The sequence below is a fragment of the Heterodontus francisci genome, chromosome 13 (genome assembly GCF_036365525.1).
Source record: "Heterodontus francisci isolate sHetFra1 chromosome 13, sHetFra1.hap1, whole genome shotgun sequence".
Classification (NCBI taxonomy): Eukaryota; Metazoa; Chordata; class Chondrichthyes; order Heterodontiformes; family Heterodontidae; genus Heterodontus; species Heterodontus francisci.
Window position 1 is genome coordinate 32,449,775 of NC_090383.1, and position 15,007 is coordinate 32,464,781.

The following is a 15,007-nucleotide window of genomic DNA, read 5'->3' on the forward strand; positions in this document are numbered from 1 at the left end:
CTGTGAATGTAAACGTTTAAAAGTGTGATTAACTCTCACTAATGTTTGAACTTGCAGTGCAGGTAGCTTCAACGTTTGATAGAAGCATTAGACCCAAGCAAAATGTTGTGCAAGAGTTTTGGGAAGTTAGAGATGAAGTGTTCTATATCTTTTGTAACTATGCATTTACTTTGGTGATACATTACTTTAAATACTCCCATGAACTGTATCCGTCTGAAACTTGTTTTTCGAGAATTCAATACATATTGTTGTGTTACAACCCGGTGAGAAAGGTATCTAGGGGTCCCTTGCGGTCTTACCTTAACAGGGTTTAATTTTAAACCTCCTCCTTGGTGAATCCTTGTTCACCGCTTTTCAATTATAAAGGCAAAGAAACCAGCACAAACAGGTTTTCTCAGGTTTAAAGAAAAGTTTAAATTTATTAAACTTGAACTTAAACTCCAATTCGGTTGATGCCTACGGATACACGGACGCACCCACGCTAGCATGCATGCGTGATACACACAAGCAAATAGAGACAGAAAAGAGAAGAAAAATAAAGTGGAAAAGTTTGAGGCAATATCTGAAGAATTTTTGTTATGGTTCTTCGAGCTCACTTAGAGTCCTTGCTTTTCGTTGGGGACCAGTATTCTTCTTAAACCTTGTTTTCTGTAGGAGACTTTTCTCTCTTGGGGTTCATGTGTCTTCAATGGATTCAGAAGCTTGAGAGAAAGAAATGGGAGCAGACAGGAGAGGCTGTAGCGAGCCAGCCAGGAGAGGTCTTTTCAGTCCAGGAGCAAACAGACACTGAGTTCAAATGGTTTGTATAATTCAGAAAAACCCAGGTTGCCAAGTAGGTTAGCCATGTGACTAACTGGTCTGACCACATCTTGGCTCTGTGGATTGTATCACCTTAACAGGGCCTGGAATGCACTTCCCTACCTTCAAAGTCTGTACTCAAAGCCCACTGTGGGTTAAATGGATAAGGGGAGTGACCTCTCTTGTCCCTATTGGTATTTAAATGTCTTCCAGCCAAGTGTCTGGCAGCCCTTGTAACAGGCCTTTTCTTCTCAGCAACAATTTTTAAATTTAATATCCATGTGGCAAAGTTATTATGCCTCATTCTTGGCAGGTGAGGGTCCAGCATGACAGCTGGCATATCTGACTAATGACAAGATTTACAACTTTGCTGAGAAAAATTAGATTACATTAAAACAATAAATGTTACTTGGGAAGGGATTGTGGAGGCACACAAGACCACAGTCAAAGCCTAAAGCTCACGCTGACTATCAGGTTACTTCAGATAAATTTCTGGAACACCAATTTTTTCCACCATGAAAAATCAGTATTCAGTAACTGTTAGATTGATTTAACGAAAGCAGACTGGTTCAGCTGGTAGCACTCAACTCAAAACCAAAACTTGCAGTTTCAAGTCTCACACCAAAACTTGAGATCCTCTCTGTTTACACTTCAGTAATGAGAGAATATAGCACTGGCAGAAGTGGCACCTTACATATGGATATGAAAATGAGACCCCATCCAACTTGTTCAGGTGGATGCAAAAGATGCCATGGCACTATCCAAAAAAAAAGTGTTCAGGCCTACATTTCTCCCTCAGCCAACACCTCTAGTCATCTAATTTGCTGCTTGTGGAACCTCAATATGTACAAATTGATTGTTGTATTTACTTGCATAACAACTTTTAGAAAAGTAGCTTATTGTGAAGTGCTTTGGGACATACTAAAATGAGATAAGGAACAAGCATAAATGCAAGCTTCCTTTCTTTCTACAACATAACATAAGGACATTTCATTAAAATGTTGCCACATCTTGGGTAGTAATGATGGAGCCTGAATTTCACAATGGGAATTACAAAAAGCAATACAAAGTACCCAGTGCTGGTGCTGGGTTTTACTCTCAGTCTATAAAATGCCTTTTTAATGTACTGTCCCTTCACCTGAGTGGTACATAAGGCTACCTCATAGCTTATCCCAATTGTGGAATGACCAAGTTACTGGCAAATATAGTAAGCAAAACAAAGAGAGAAAGATTGTTCCGCAGAGAACCAGCATGGACTCAATGGGCTGAACTGCCATCTTCTGTGCCATAAATGACTCTGACTATGCGATGCATGTTTAAAATCAAGTCTGAAGCAACCAGGCAAGTTTAGGATCTTTGGAAAATTGGTGGATATCTGATTGGTTATTTACTATTTGCATTAATTAACAATTAGAAAGGAGAAAAATAAAGAATTAGGGAAAGCAAACTGATTGATGTTAAAAAGGGAAACCTAGATAAATCTGCTGTAAAGGAACACACTCCCTTGCTAGGGAAGCCAGTTATTGCTAAAAGCTAAAATTGTTTAAAAAAAAAAGAGTGTAACGAGGTGGTAAAAGAGAATTTCCTTACCAGTTCTTTTGAACAACTCAGGTGAATACGGGTAGTGTAAGAGGTGTGTTGACCATTTGAATTGATACATGCAGAACCATTTATATATTCCAAAATAATTCGTCCACCATCTTCTAGCTTGGGGCCATTTTTGGCAATTCCGAGATTGCTAATGGATACTTTTTCATAAACTGCATCCTAAGTACAAATCAAACTTTATATAAGCAATTATATATTAACACTAGCTTCAATTTTCCAGCCTGCTAAAAATCTATATTTAAGTTTTTGGTAAGTTAGCTGAGCCATAAAGGAAAATCAAACTTGCAGAAACAGCACTTTGAGAACGTAACAGAAAAGCAATCATATGTTGCTCAACCATTTTTAACATTGATATAGAAGGAATACATCTGGATAGCTCCTGTTTCAACAGGCTTGATACATAACAATGCAAATTGCAACCCTGACTTTCACACCTGCGTGCATGACTTTTAATATACTAGATCCCATACTGAATTAGTCATAAATAATCTGCCAATCTACAGCACAGTGTGGAAGGTCAAACACTTTCAGAAAGGGTCATAGAGGAGGTCAATTTACCCAAGACTGTACTGGGCCATTGGTGGAACTCTAGGTGTTCTCATTCCCACTGGTGTCTGGGCTGATAACACACTGAACAGCTCCTGCATTTTCAAATTAGCAGAAAGCAAAATGCCCCATCAGCAACTAACATTAAAATAGTTTGTAAATATCAATTCATATCAGATGCGGTTCAATACAATGGCATGAAGCCACAGTAATGTGCAATTATGACCTGGTGATGTCCTCCCACAACTGGGGTGATTTCACAACCAAATGTGCATTAGTTTGTACAATGGCTCTACATCAAGGCAAACTGTGCAGCACAATTTGACTACTCACCAGTCATCAGTTTCTGCACTTGCAGCTGACTGTAAATCAAAACTATTTCTTTAAGTTATCACTGCAATATCATGAAGTTATAATTCAATTTTTTCACGTTGATCAGCAGTTTCTTCACTGAAGTGCTACTTCCTTCTATTCATTGCCATGATATAAACATCCATCATGGACACATTGAATGCAATAGTTATCCAAACAGACAAGACCCTGTAGCACAATGCTTGTGCAGAGTTATTTTTTGGGTCCCTCCAGTGAACACAGCAGACCTCTGCTGCATTTTCACTTTTTGACACTTTGCTTTATTATGGAAAAAAATCTAACCTTGCTTAATGTGAACTTCATGCACGTTAAGCTCTACCAAATACATTTCCAATTTTGTTCACTTAAATGGTTTACCACTGAAAACATAGAAGTTGACAGTTCACATTATAACGTAACTTGTGTTGGTATTTATATGCACCCTTACTATATCTCTTTCATACTGCATCTGGCACACTGCTGCATAGCGATCACATCCTTGGACCGGATTCAGAGGTCGACAGACGTTGATATAGTATTTCTTGTGATTACTTGATGTTGTGTCCATGGCGAACCAGTTACTTTCATCACTGTCTTCTGACTTTGATAAGCTGAGTGGAAGAGATTTTTGGAAAGCACAAAACAAACAACTCATTACAACAACATGCATTTATACTGCACCTTAACATTGCAAAACACTGCAAAATGCTTCAGAGGTGTAATCATACAAAAATTAGCGTCTCATTGTGTAAAAGTTGGAACATTTCTTAGACAATATTTTTACTTCTGAAAAATCAAAGCATTTATTGAAAACTTTGCAGCATTTTAAATACCAAGATTCATCAGAGATCAAGCAAATGCAGCTTGTGACTATTCACCTCCTCCTCCCCCCACTGCCCACCTCAAGAGTCCCAGTGCTGCAAAATTTATACAAAAGCGTCAGGCTTCATTCCTCAGTCTAATTTCGATGTCTTTCAGATGATACTGGGCAGCCCTTGAATTCAAGTTTAGATTTGAGACACAGAAATGACAACACTGAGTTGTCTATTGCTGAAGACATGAAAGGATGTGCAGGATTTTAAACTGCTGCTTACATTAACTTGACTAGCTTCAGTTGACCCCACAAAAGTTTAATTACAAAGCAAGCCAACCAGGCACATGGAAAGAAACAAGCTAGCCTCCATGCTACCAAATCAAAGCTGAAATTTATAAACTGCAAACAAAGGATCTGCAAACTTGTCAAGCTACTTTTTTTTTAAGAAAAAAAATACACGAGCACCCATGAACATCACATCAATGGAATGCTGAACACATCAGAAAAAAAAAGAAAATAGTCTTTGTACAGCTTATTGCTGAAACCTTGCCTCCCATGTCATAGTTATCAACATTAGGCATTTAACAGGGAGTATACAGTAAAAATTTAACTTTGAATAGCAGTTTCAGTTTCAAAGTGACACTAAACTTGGAGTGTAAATGGTGCAAAATGAAAGCACATTGCACAGACAGTTTTGTGTGAACGCACCTCAAGTCATTAAGCATGAGATTGTAAACACATTTAAACTTAAGGAGCTATATAAAGGTGATGCACATCCAAATGGAGTTAAAAATATGACCAAAGAGTGACTGATGAGAAACAAATGATTCTAGTCAGATAGGCAAGCTATATGTTTAAATAAAAATAGCAAACTGTATTCAGTAGATATTTAGTTGTGGTGTTTGACACAACTAAATGGCCTGCTCGGCCATTTCAGAGGGCAGTTAAGAATCAACCACATTGCTGTGGGTCTGGAGGCACATGTAGGCCAGACCAGGTAAGGACAGATTTCCCTCCCTAAACGACATTAGTAAACCAGATGGGTTTTTACAACAATCGACAATGGTTTCATGACCACTATTAGACTAGCTTTTAATTCCAGATTTAATAATCAAATTCCACTATCTGCTGTGGTGGGATTCAACTCCATGTCCCCATAGCATAAGTCTGGGGCTCTGCATTACTATTCTAGTGACATTACCACTACGCCACCACCTTCCCAACTTCAACGTCCATCACCAAGAGTGGCTCGGCAGCACCACTACTGACGGAGCTGGCCAAGTACTTGACCTCTTTCTCACCAATTTGCCTGTCGCAGATGCATCTATCCTTGACAGCATTGGTAGAAGTGACCACCGCACAGTCCTTATGGAAACAAAGTCCCATCTTCACATTGAGGATACCCACCATCGTGTTGTGTGGCACTACCACCAAGCTAAATGGAATAGATTTCAAACAGATCTAGCAACTCAAAAGCTGGGCATCCATGAGGCGCTGTGGGCCATCAGTAGCAGCAGAAATGTACTCAACCACAATCTGTAACCTCGTGGCCCAGCATATCCCCCACTCTACCATTACCATCAAGCCGGAGGATCAACCCTGGTTCAAAGAAGAGTGTAGGAGGGGATGCCAGGCGCAGCACCAGGATTACCTCAAAATGAGGTGTCAGCCTGGTGAAGCTATGACGCAGGACTACTTGCATGCCAAACAGTGGAAGCAGCATGCAATAGACAGGGCTAAGCGATCCAACAACCAACGGATCAGATCTAAGCTCTGCAGTCCTGCCACATCCAGTCGTGAATGGTGGCGGACAATTAAACCACTGACGGGGGCAGCAGGAGGCTCCATAAATATTCCCATCCTCAATGATGGGGGAGCCCAGCACATCAGCGCAAAAGACAAGGCTGAAGCATTCACATTCATCTTCAGCCAGAAGCGCCTAGTGGCTGATCCATCTCGGCCTCCATCCCAGGTCCCTAGCATCACAGATGTCATTCTTCAGCCAATCCGATTCACTCCACGTGATATCAAGAAACGGCTGAAGGCATTGGACACTGCAAAGGCTATGGGCGCGGACAACATTCCGGCAATAATACTGAAGACCTGTGCTCCAGAACGGACTGCGCCCCTGGCCAAACTGTAAGTACAGCTAGAATATTGGCATCTACCCAGCAATGTGGAAAATTGCCGAAGTGTCCTGTACACAAAATGCAGGACAAATCCAACCCGGCCAATTACCGCCCTATCAGTTTACACCCGAACATCAGCAAAGTGATGGAAGGGGTCGTCAACAGTGCTATCAAGCAGCACTTTTTTTGCCCAGCAATAACCTGCTCAATGACACTCAGGTTGCGGTCCACCAGGGCCACTCAGCTCCTGACCACATTACAGCCTTGGTCCCAACATGGACAAAAGAGCTGAACTCAAGAGGTGAGGTGAGAGCGATTGCCCTTGCAATCGAGGCAGCATTTGTTAGAGTATGACATCAAGGAGCCTTAGCAAAACTGGAGTCAATGGGAATAGAGGGAAAAACTCTCAGCTGGTTGGGATCATACCTAGCACAAAGGAGGTCAATTATCTCAGTCCCAGGACATCACTGCAGGAGTTCCTCAGGGCAGTACCCTAGTCCCAACCATCTTCAGCAGCTTTATCAATAACTTCCTTTAAACGTAAGGTCAGAAATGGAGATGTTCGCAGATGATTGCACAATGGTCAGCACCATTCGTGACTCCTCAGATACTGAAGCATTCAGCGTAGAAAGGCAGCAAGACCTGGACAACATTCAGACTTGGGCTGATAAGTTGCAAGTAACATTCATACCACACAAGTGCCAGGCAATGACCATCTCCAACAAGAGGAAATCTAACCACCTCCCCTTGACATTCAATGGCATCGTCGTCGCTGAATCCCATTATCATCCTGGGGGTCGCCATTGACCAGAAACGGAACTGGACCAGTCACATAAATGCTGTGGCTAGAACATGTCAGAGGCTGGAAATTCTGCAGCGAGTAACTCATCTCCTGTCTCCCCAATGCCTGTCCACCATCTACAAGGCACAAGTCAGGAGTATGATGGAATACTCTCCACTTGCCTGGATGGGTGCAGCTCCAACAACACTCGAGAAGCTTGACACCAAAGGAGCCCGCTTGATTGGCACCGCATCCACCACCTTCAATATTCACTCCCTTCACCACTGACACACAGTGGCAGCAGTGTGTGCCATCTGCAAGATGCACTGCAGCAATTTGCCAAGGCTCCTTAGACAGCACCTTCCAAACCCGCAAACTCTACCACCTAGAAGGACAAGGGTAGCAGATGCATGGGAAAACCACCACCTGCAGGTTCCCCTCCAAACCACACACACCAGCCTGATTTGGAACTATTAAATTAGGGATAGCATAAAACAAAAAGAAATGGCTTACAAAAATGCAAAACGCAGCACAGATCTGGCCGAATGGGATCGATACAAAGACCAGCAAAGGGTCACAAAGCAGCTTATAAGAGCTACTAAAAGAGATTATGAAAGGACATCAAAATCAATAAGAAATTTTATAGTTACGTAAAGGGAAAACGGGTGGTCAAGAGCAATGTAGGCCCACTAAAAGCTGAAAATTGAGATATTGTCATTGATATTGGGGAAATGGCAGACATGTTGAACAATTACTTTGCCTCAGTATTAACAGCTGAAAAGGAGAATAACTTGCCGGAAGTCCGGAAAAAATTAATAGCCGATAGGGGACAGGGACTTAATACAATTAACATAAGTAAATCATCAGTAACAAGGAAATTAATGGAACTAAAGAGTGAGAAATCCCCAGGACCTGACTGTTTCCATCCGAGGGTGTTAAAGGAAGTAGGGGAGCACACTGTAGATGCCCTAACTATAGTCTTTCAGAGTTCCCTAGATTCAGGAGTGGTCCCTCTGGATTGGAAAGTTGCACATGTCACTCCACTTTTTAAGAAGGGTGAAAGGGGGAATCAAGGAAATTACAGACCAGTTAGCCTGATATCTGTGGTGGGTAAGTTGCTGGAGTCAATAATCAAGGATAGGGTGACTGAACACCTAGAAAAATGTCAGTTAATCAGGGACAGCCAGCATGGATTCATGACGGGAAGGTCATGCCTGACAGATGTCACTGAATATTTTGAAGAGGTGACTAAGGTAGTGGACAGGGGAGTGTCTATGGATATTATTTATATGGACTTCCAGAAGGCATTTGATAAAGTCCCACATAAGAGACTGTTAACTAAGGTAGAAGCCCATGGAGTTGAAGGCAAATTATTGACATGGTTAGAAAGTTGATTGAGTGGTAGGTGACAGAGTGGGGATAATGGGTAAGTACTCCGATTGGCAGGATGCAACTAGTGGTGTCCTGCAGAGATCTGTGTTGGGGCCTCAATTATTCACATTATTCATTCACGACTTGGATGATGGCATAGTAAGTCATATATCCAAATTTGCTGATGATACAAAGTTAGGCAGCATTGCAGGCAGTCTAGATGATAGCATAAAATTGCAAAGAGATATTGACAGACTAGGTGAGTGGGCAAAACTGTGGCAGATGAATTTCAATGTGGGCAAGTGAGAGGTTATCCATTTTGGACCAAAAAAGGATAGAGCAGGGTACTTTCTAAATGGGAAGAGGTTAAGTACAGTGGATGTCCAAAGAGATTTGGGGGTTCAGGTGCATAGTTCTTTAAAATGCCACGAGCAAGTGCAGAAAATAATCAAAAAGGCTAATGGAATGCTTGCCTTTATATCTAGAGGATTGGAGTATAAAAACAGAGGTTATGTTGCAGCTGTACAAAACCCTGGTTAGACCCCACTTGGAGTACGAGGAGCAGTTCTGGGCACCACACCTTAGGAAGGATATATTGGCCTTGGAGGGAGTGCAACATAGGTTTACAAGAATGATACCTGGACTACAGGGGTTAAGTTACGAGGAGAGATTACACAAATTAGACCTGTTTTCGCAAGAATTTAGAAGGTTAAGGGGTGACCTGATTGAAGTCTTCAAGATATTAACAGGAAAAGACAGGCTAGATAAAGATAAACTATTTCCACTGGTTGGAGATTCTAAAACTAGGGGGCATAGTCTAAAAATTAGGACCAGACTGTTCAGGAGAGATGTTAGGAAGCACTTCTTCACGCAAAGGATGGTAGAGGTTTGGAACTCTCTCCCACAAACAGTTGAAACTAGAACAGTTGTTAATTTTAAATCGGAGATAGATAGATTTTTGTTAAGCAAATATATTAAGGGATATGGGCCAAAGGCAGGCATATGGAGTTAGGCCGCGGATCAGCCATGATCTCATTGAATGGCGGGACAGGCTCGATGGGCTGAATGGCCTACTCCTGTTCCTATCTTCCTATGTTCCTTACTATATCACCGTTCCTTCACTGTAGCTGGAACAAAATCCTGGAACTCCCTTCCTAACAGCACTGTTGGTGTACCTACACCCCAAGGACTGCAGTGGTTCAAGGCGGCAGCTCACCAGCACCTTCTCAAGGTACTAAGGAATAGGCAATAAATGCAGGCCAAGGCAGTGACGCCCTCATCCACAAACAAATAAAAAAGATATTTAGTTAGATTTCTCTTCAAACCTGAGACTTCTCAAATACTTAGATTTAGCATAACACTACAGATATTTATTAGAAGAAAAGGATCAACTATTAGACAAATAAAAATTCAATTCCACTCAGGCAAGCATTTGCTTGCAAGCACGATCATTGTAAATTTTTAAGAAAAGCTTCAAAATGAAAAAAGGATGGGTCTGCCCACAAATCTATCACTCGGACATTGCTAAAATTGTACCAGTCTGTGTGTGCAGAATTGCATTACTGCATCACTGCTACTAGGGGCCTCAGCGAGCCTTCAGAACCTACTCCAACTATTTCAGCACCAGAACTATTACAATACCTGGTTTTGGATATGCAACAGAATTACAACATTATAGCATTTATTAACTCACATTATCACTTAGTTTGGGAACTTTAGGACTCTTGGGGAAAAAACTCAGACCTATTAAATTGAACACCTGTAGCTACAAAAGAAACAACCCCAAATTGGTACAGATTATTTCGACATTCATTCGAAATGCCAAACTTGTAGAGATTACGCTGTACAGGCAGACTTTATTTGGACATCCCACCACTCTGCAAAAAAATTGTTCCCAAAGAATGACAACTGGACTTGATAATATTTAGCTTTGAAGGTGTAAGCTTGAAGCATAACAATTTATGAATTTAAATAACAAATATAAAAAGAATCAATGCTGTGTTCTTACCTTGACAAATCATACTGCTGCTTTGTAGCCATGTTTGTCACTATGCACTCTAATGGCACTTCCGGGCAAGCATATTGAGTATACCACTTGAAGTTATAAGTGTGCTCATCTTCCTCCTAATTTTAAAATATGGCTAATTGTAGTGTTAACTTCATATCTGTATTAATCACTTAACTCAAATGAGAAACTTTGGAACTCAGAATGAAGCTACTTATGAACCAAGATTCACGAGATTTCAGACATGCTATTTTCTTACTATATTCTACCAAATTCACAAAAATTACCCTCATCATAATAAATGTACATTTAATTTCCTTTTTCTGAAAACGGAGTCATTCTTCAGCCTCCAAACTGGTGCTTTACCACTTGGTCTTCATCTTGCCTCAAGGGACAGTAGTAAACATACACCAGTAGGGAAGGAGTATTGTACTGATATAATGTCACAACCTGTCCACATAACCGTCTAATAACTGACCTCAAATTCCGGTTGCCCTTCTCCTGCATTCCGATCACACAGAAATGTTAGGAGTGTGGATCGCTGAGTGTGCTGACCATTGTTGTATGCTGTCCCATTTGTATAGACCAGATGAATGATCCCATCATAGTAGGACAATCTGGAGTTGGGCACTCCTAGGCTCCAAAACTGTTTATTGCTAAGGATCAAAACAGAGCATTAGAAAGCATTGAAGAGTAAGGCAACCAATTTCAGCTTTACGTCAGATATACAGGGCAGCTGCTAACTTGACACCACACTCTTATTTCAACTTTTGATTTTGGCCCTTGTAATTGTATAAAAAGAGGGATGGGAGGGGTAACAAAATTATAGTTAAATTCTTTTAGGAACAGCAGAGATACAACAAGAACTTGCATTTATATAGTGCCTCGAATATAATAAAGCATCCCAAGGCGCGTCAGAGTTATTCTTCTTCGGTCTCCTTGTCTCGAGACAGAATGGGTAAGCGCCTGGAGGTGGTCAGTAGTTTGTGTAGGCAGCCGCAATCCTATTGAGTCTCTGCAGACACTCGTGTGGGATGTTAATGCAGAATCGCCAGCAAAGAGGAGTTCCCCGATGAGGACTTTCCGTGCTTTGGTCTTCGCTCTAAGACGGGCAAGGTTGAACAACCTGCCATCTGATCTTGCGCGGAGGAAAATTCCTTCTTCTGAAGACTTGAACGCATGTGAGAGCAGCAGGGAGATGATGATCCCAAACAGTGTAGGTGCGAGAACACAGCCCTGTTTCACACCACTCAGGATAGGAAAGGGGTCTGATGAGGCACCGCTATGCTGAATTGTGCCTTTCATAGTGTCATGGATGATACATAATAGCTTTGTTGAACATCTGATCTTTGTTCGTAGTCTGAAGAAACCACGTCTGCTGATGTCAAAGGCTTTGGTGAGATCTATGAAAACAACGTAGAGGGGCATCTGTTGTTCGCGGCATTTCTCCTGTAGTTGGTGTCACAGCTGGGAGCCAGAAAAGAAGTTCAACTGTGAGCTGGATACCGAACACGAGCGCATCAGCTTGGAGGATGTCGACATCGAGGGGGCCGTGCAAGCTGTGGGCTGGCCCGCTCGCCAGGGTCGCGACCCCCGCCGGATGCCTCCCCCCTCGCACCCCCTTCCCGACTCACACCCCCCTCCCGCCTCACACACTCCCCCCGCACCCCCTTCCCGCCTCACACACTCCCCCCGCACCCCCTTCCCGCCGCACCCCCCCACCACAGTCCACCTGCTTCAAAGAAGGTACCAGCCCTTTTGCAAGCTGGAATGTCAAAACTGTGTGTCCTGGCCTGTCAGAAGACCTTACACAAAACGACGAGTCTCGGAATACCGCCATCATTAACAACGAGCTCAGTAGACTCAATGTGGACATTACAGCACTTCAGGAGACACACCTTCCTTCGAGCAGATCTCAGAGCAAGACTACACCTTCTACTGACAGGGTAGGGATTCAGAAGAACCAAGACAGCATGGAGCAGGCTTCGCCATCAGAAACTCTTTGCTCAGCATTATAGAGCCACCTTCAAATGGCTTGAAACACATACTGTCCATCTGACTGCTCACCGCCTCTGGTCCAGTACAGCTACTCAGCATGTATGCTCCAACAGTCTGCTCCCCACCTGAAGTTAAAGACCACTTCTATGAGGAACTCCAAAATATCATTAGTAGCATTCCGAATACCAAACATTTGTCCCTGCTGTGGGACTTTAACGCCAGGGTTGGGGCCGACCACGACTCATGGCCCTCCTGCCTCGGGCGCTATGGCATTGGAAGGATGAATGAGAATGGACAGAGACTGCTGGAGTTGTGTACCTATCACAACCTCTGCATCATCAACTCATTCTTTAAACTTAACCCTGTCACCAGGTTTCATAGAGACACCAGAGATCACATCATTGGCACCAGCTGGACCTCATCGTCACAAGGCGATCCTCTATAAACAGTGTCCAAATCACAGGCAGCTTCCACAGTGCGGACTGCAACAACCACTCCCTGGCGTGCAAAGTTAGATTCAAACCAAAGAAGCGACATCACTCCAAGCAGAAGGGCAGCCCGTGCATCAACACTAACAGAATTTCTTATCCACAAGTTACACAAGTTTCTAAATTCACTTGAAAAAGCTCTTCAAAACACTCCTGCAGGGGACACAGAGACGAAGTGGGCCCACATCAGAGATGCCATCTATGACTCAGCAATGGCCACCTTTGGCAAACATGAGAAGCAGAATGCAGAGTGCTTTCAATCTCACTTTGAAGAGCTGGAACCTGTCATAGCCACTAAGCGCACTGCACTGTTGAACTACAAGAAAGCCCCAAGCGAGTTAACATCTGTAGCACTTAAAGTAGCCAGAAGCACTGCACAAAGAACAGCCAGGCGCTGTGCAAATGACTACTGGGAACACCTATGCAGTCGTATTCAGCTGGCCTCCAACACCGGAAACATCAGAGGAATGTATGATGGCACTAAGAGAGCTTTTGGGCCAACCATCAAGAAGATCGCCCGCCGCCCCCGCCCCCCCCTCAAGTCTAAAATCGGAGCACTGACCAACGCCAGCAAATGAACCGCAGTGTGGAGCACTACCTCGAACTGTACTCCAGGGAAAATGTCGTCACTGATACCGCCCTCAATGTAGCCCAGTCTCTGCCAGTCATGGATGAGCTGGATGAACAGTCAACAAAATCAGAACTCAGTGATGCTATTGATTCTCTAGCCAGTGGGAAAGCCCCTGGGAAGGACAGCATTACCCCTGAAATAATTATGAGTGCCAAACCTGTTACACTCTCAGCATTCCATGAACTGCTTTGCCTGTGCTGGGATGAAGGAGCAGCACCACAGGACATACATGATGCCAATATCATCACCCTCTACAAGAACAAGGGTGACCACTGTGACTGCAACAACTACCATGGAATCTCCCTGCTCAGCATAGCGGGGAAAGTCTTTGCTCGAGTTGTTTGAAACAGACTCCAGAAGCTGGCGGAGCGTGTCTACCCTGAGGCACAGTGCGGCTTTCGAGCAGAGAGATTCACCATTGACATGCTGTTCTCCCTTCGCCAGCTACAGGAGAAATGCCACGAACAACAGATGCCCCTCTATGTTGTTTTCCTAGATCTCACCAAAGCCAGAGTTATTATAAAACAAAATATGGTATCAAGCCACATATGGAGGGATCAGGGCAGATGACCAAAAGCTTGGACAAACAGGTAGGTTTTAAGGAGCGTCTTAAAGGAGGAGAGTTTGACAGAATGGCAGAGAAGCTTAGGAGAGAATTCCAGAGCTTAGGGCCTAGGCAGCTGAAAGCATGGCTGATTTGAAGGACATGGGGACAGAACCTGAGGAAAGATAACCTTTAACAATGTCAGCTAACATGGGAGCCAGGAAAGGAAGATGGGTGGTCAGTTCAGAGGAAATACGGTTGAGAGAGCAGGTGGTGCGTCTCATGGACAAGATGAACTTGGAGGGGGCCAGGCCGGGCAGGGGGAAGAGGCGGGTAAGGGATGGGGGGAAAACTAGAGAAGGAAACAAATTCAGGGCTAGGGTGGATGGGTGGGGGACAGTAATCCTTAGAGGAAGTTGGGCCTGGTGGGCTAGGGAAAGGGATGAAATTGAGACAGTGATCAGATGGTCTCAATCTTGGTTAAAAAAAAAAGCAATCCATGAGCTCCTTGCACTTGTCATTGGAGGAGAGGATGGAGGAAACAGCGGAGAAAGGTTTAAGACAACAGCTATCAGCATGGAAAAGAAGCCAGGGGTTTCCTTTGCATTCCAGAATGATCCTGGTGGTCCAGCCAGATCTGGCAGTGAATGGCTAAACCAGTTTAGCAATGCATATAATTACTCTAGACACAAAGTATCACCCCATGCTCTGGAAATCAGCCCTAAATTCCATGATTTGTTTTTTTAAAAAACAGAGTGCAATGGATGTGCATTTAATGACACTTAGCCAGCAACCTAATGTCACAAAAGCATCCATTTAGAAAAATGGCTTGCAATACTAAATTTCTACGTTTGGTATATTCTATTCAATATTCATTCTCCATTTAGTGCACCAACATTCATGAGCTCAGCAGTACAAATACATTTTATTCATACCAAGTTTC

At 43.1% G+C, this 15,007-nt stretch overlaps 1 protein-coding gene across 1 annotated transcript in view; it reads right to left on the reverse strand.

The window, feature by feature from the left end:
* igf2r (insulin-like growth factor 2 receptor) overlaps positions 1-15,007 on the reverse strand; it is a 254,891-nt gene that overhangs the window by 117,354 nt on the left and 122,530 nt on the right. Inside the window, exons 16-19 of the mRNA XM_068044624.1 lie at positions 10,882-11,059; positions 10,407-10,522; positions 3,752-3,914; positions 2,389-2,565 (exon numbers count right to left, since the gene is read on the reverse strand). Coding sequence (XP_067900725.1) covers positions 2,389-2,565; positions 3,752-3,914; positions 10,407-10,522; positions 10,882-11,059 — 634 coding nt within the window. The remainder of the gene's footprint in view (positions 1-2,388; positions 2,566-3,751; positions 3,915-10,406; positions 10,523-10,881; positions 11,060-15,007) is intronic.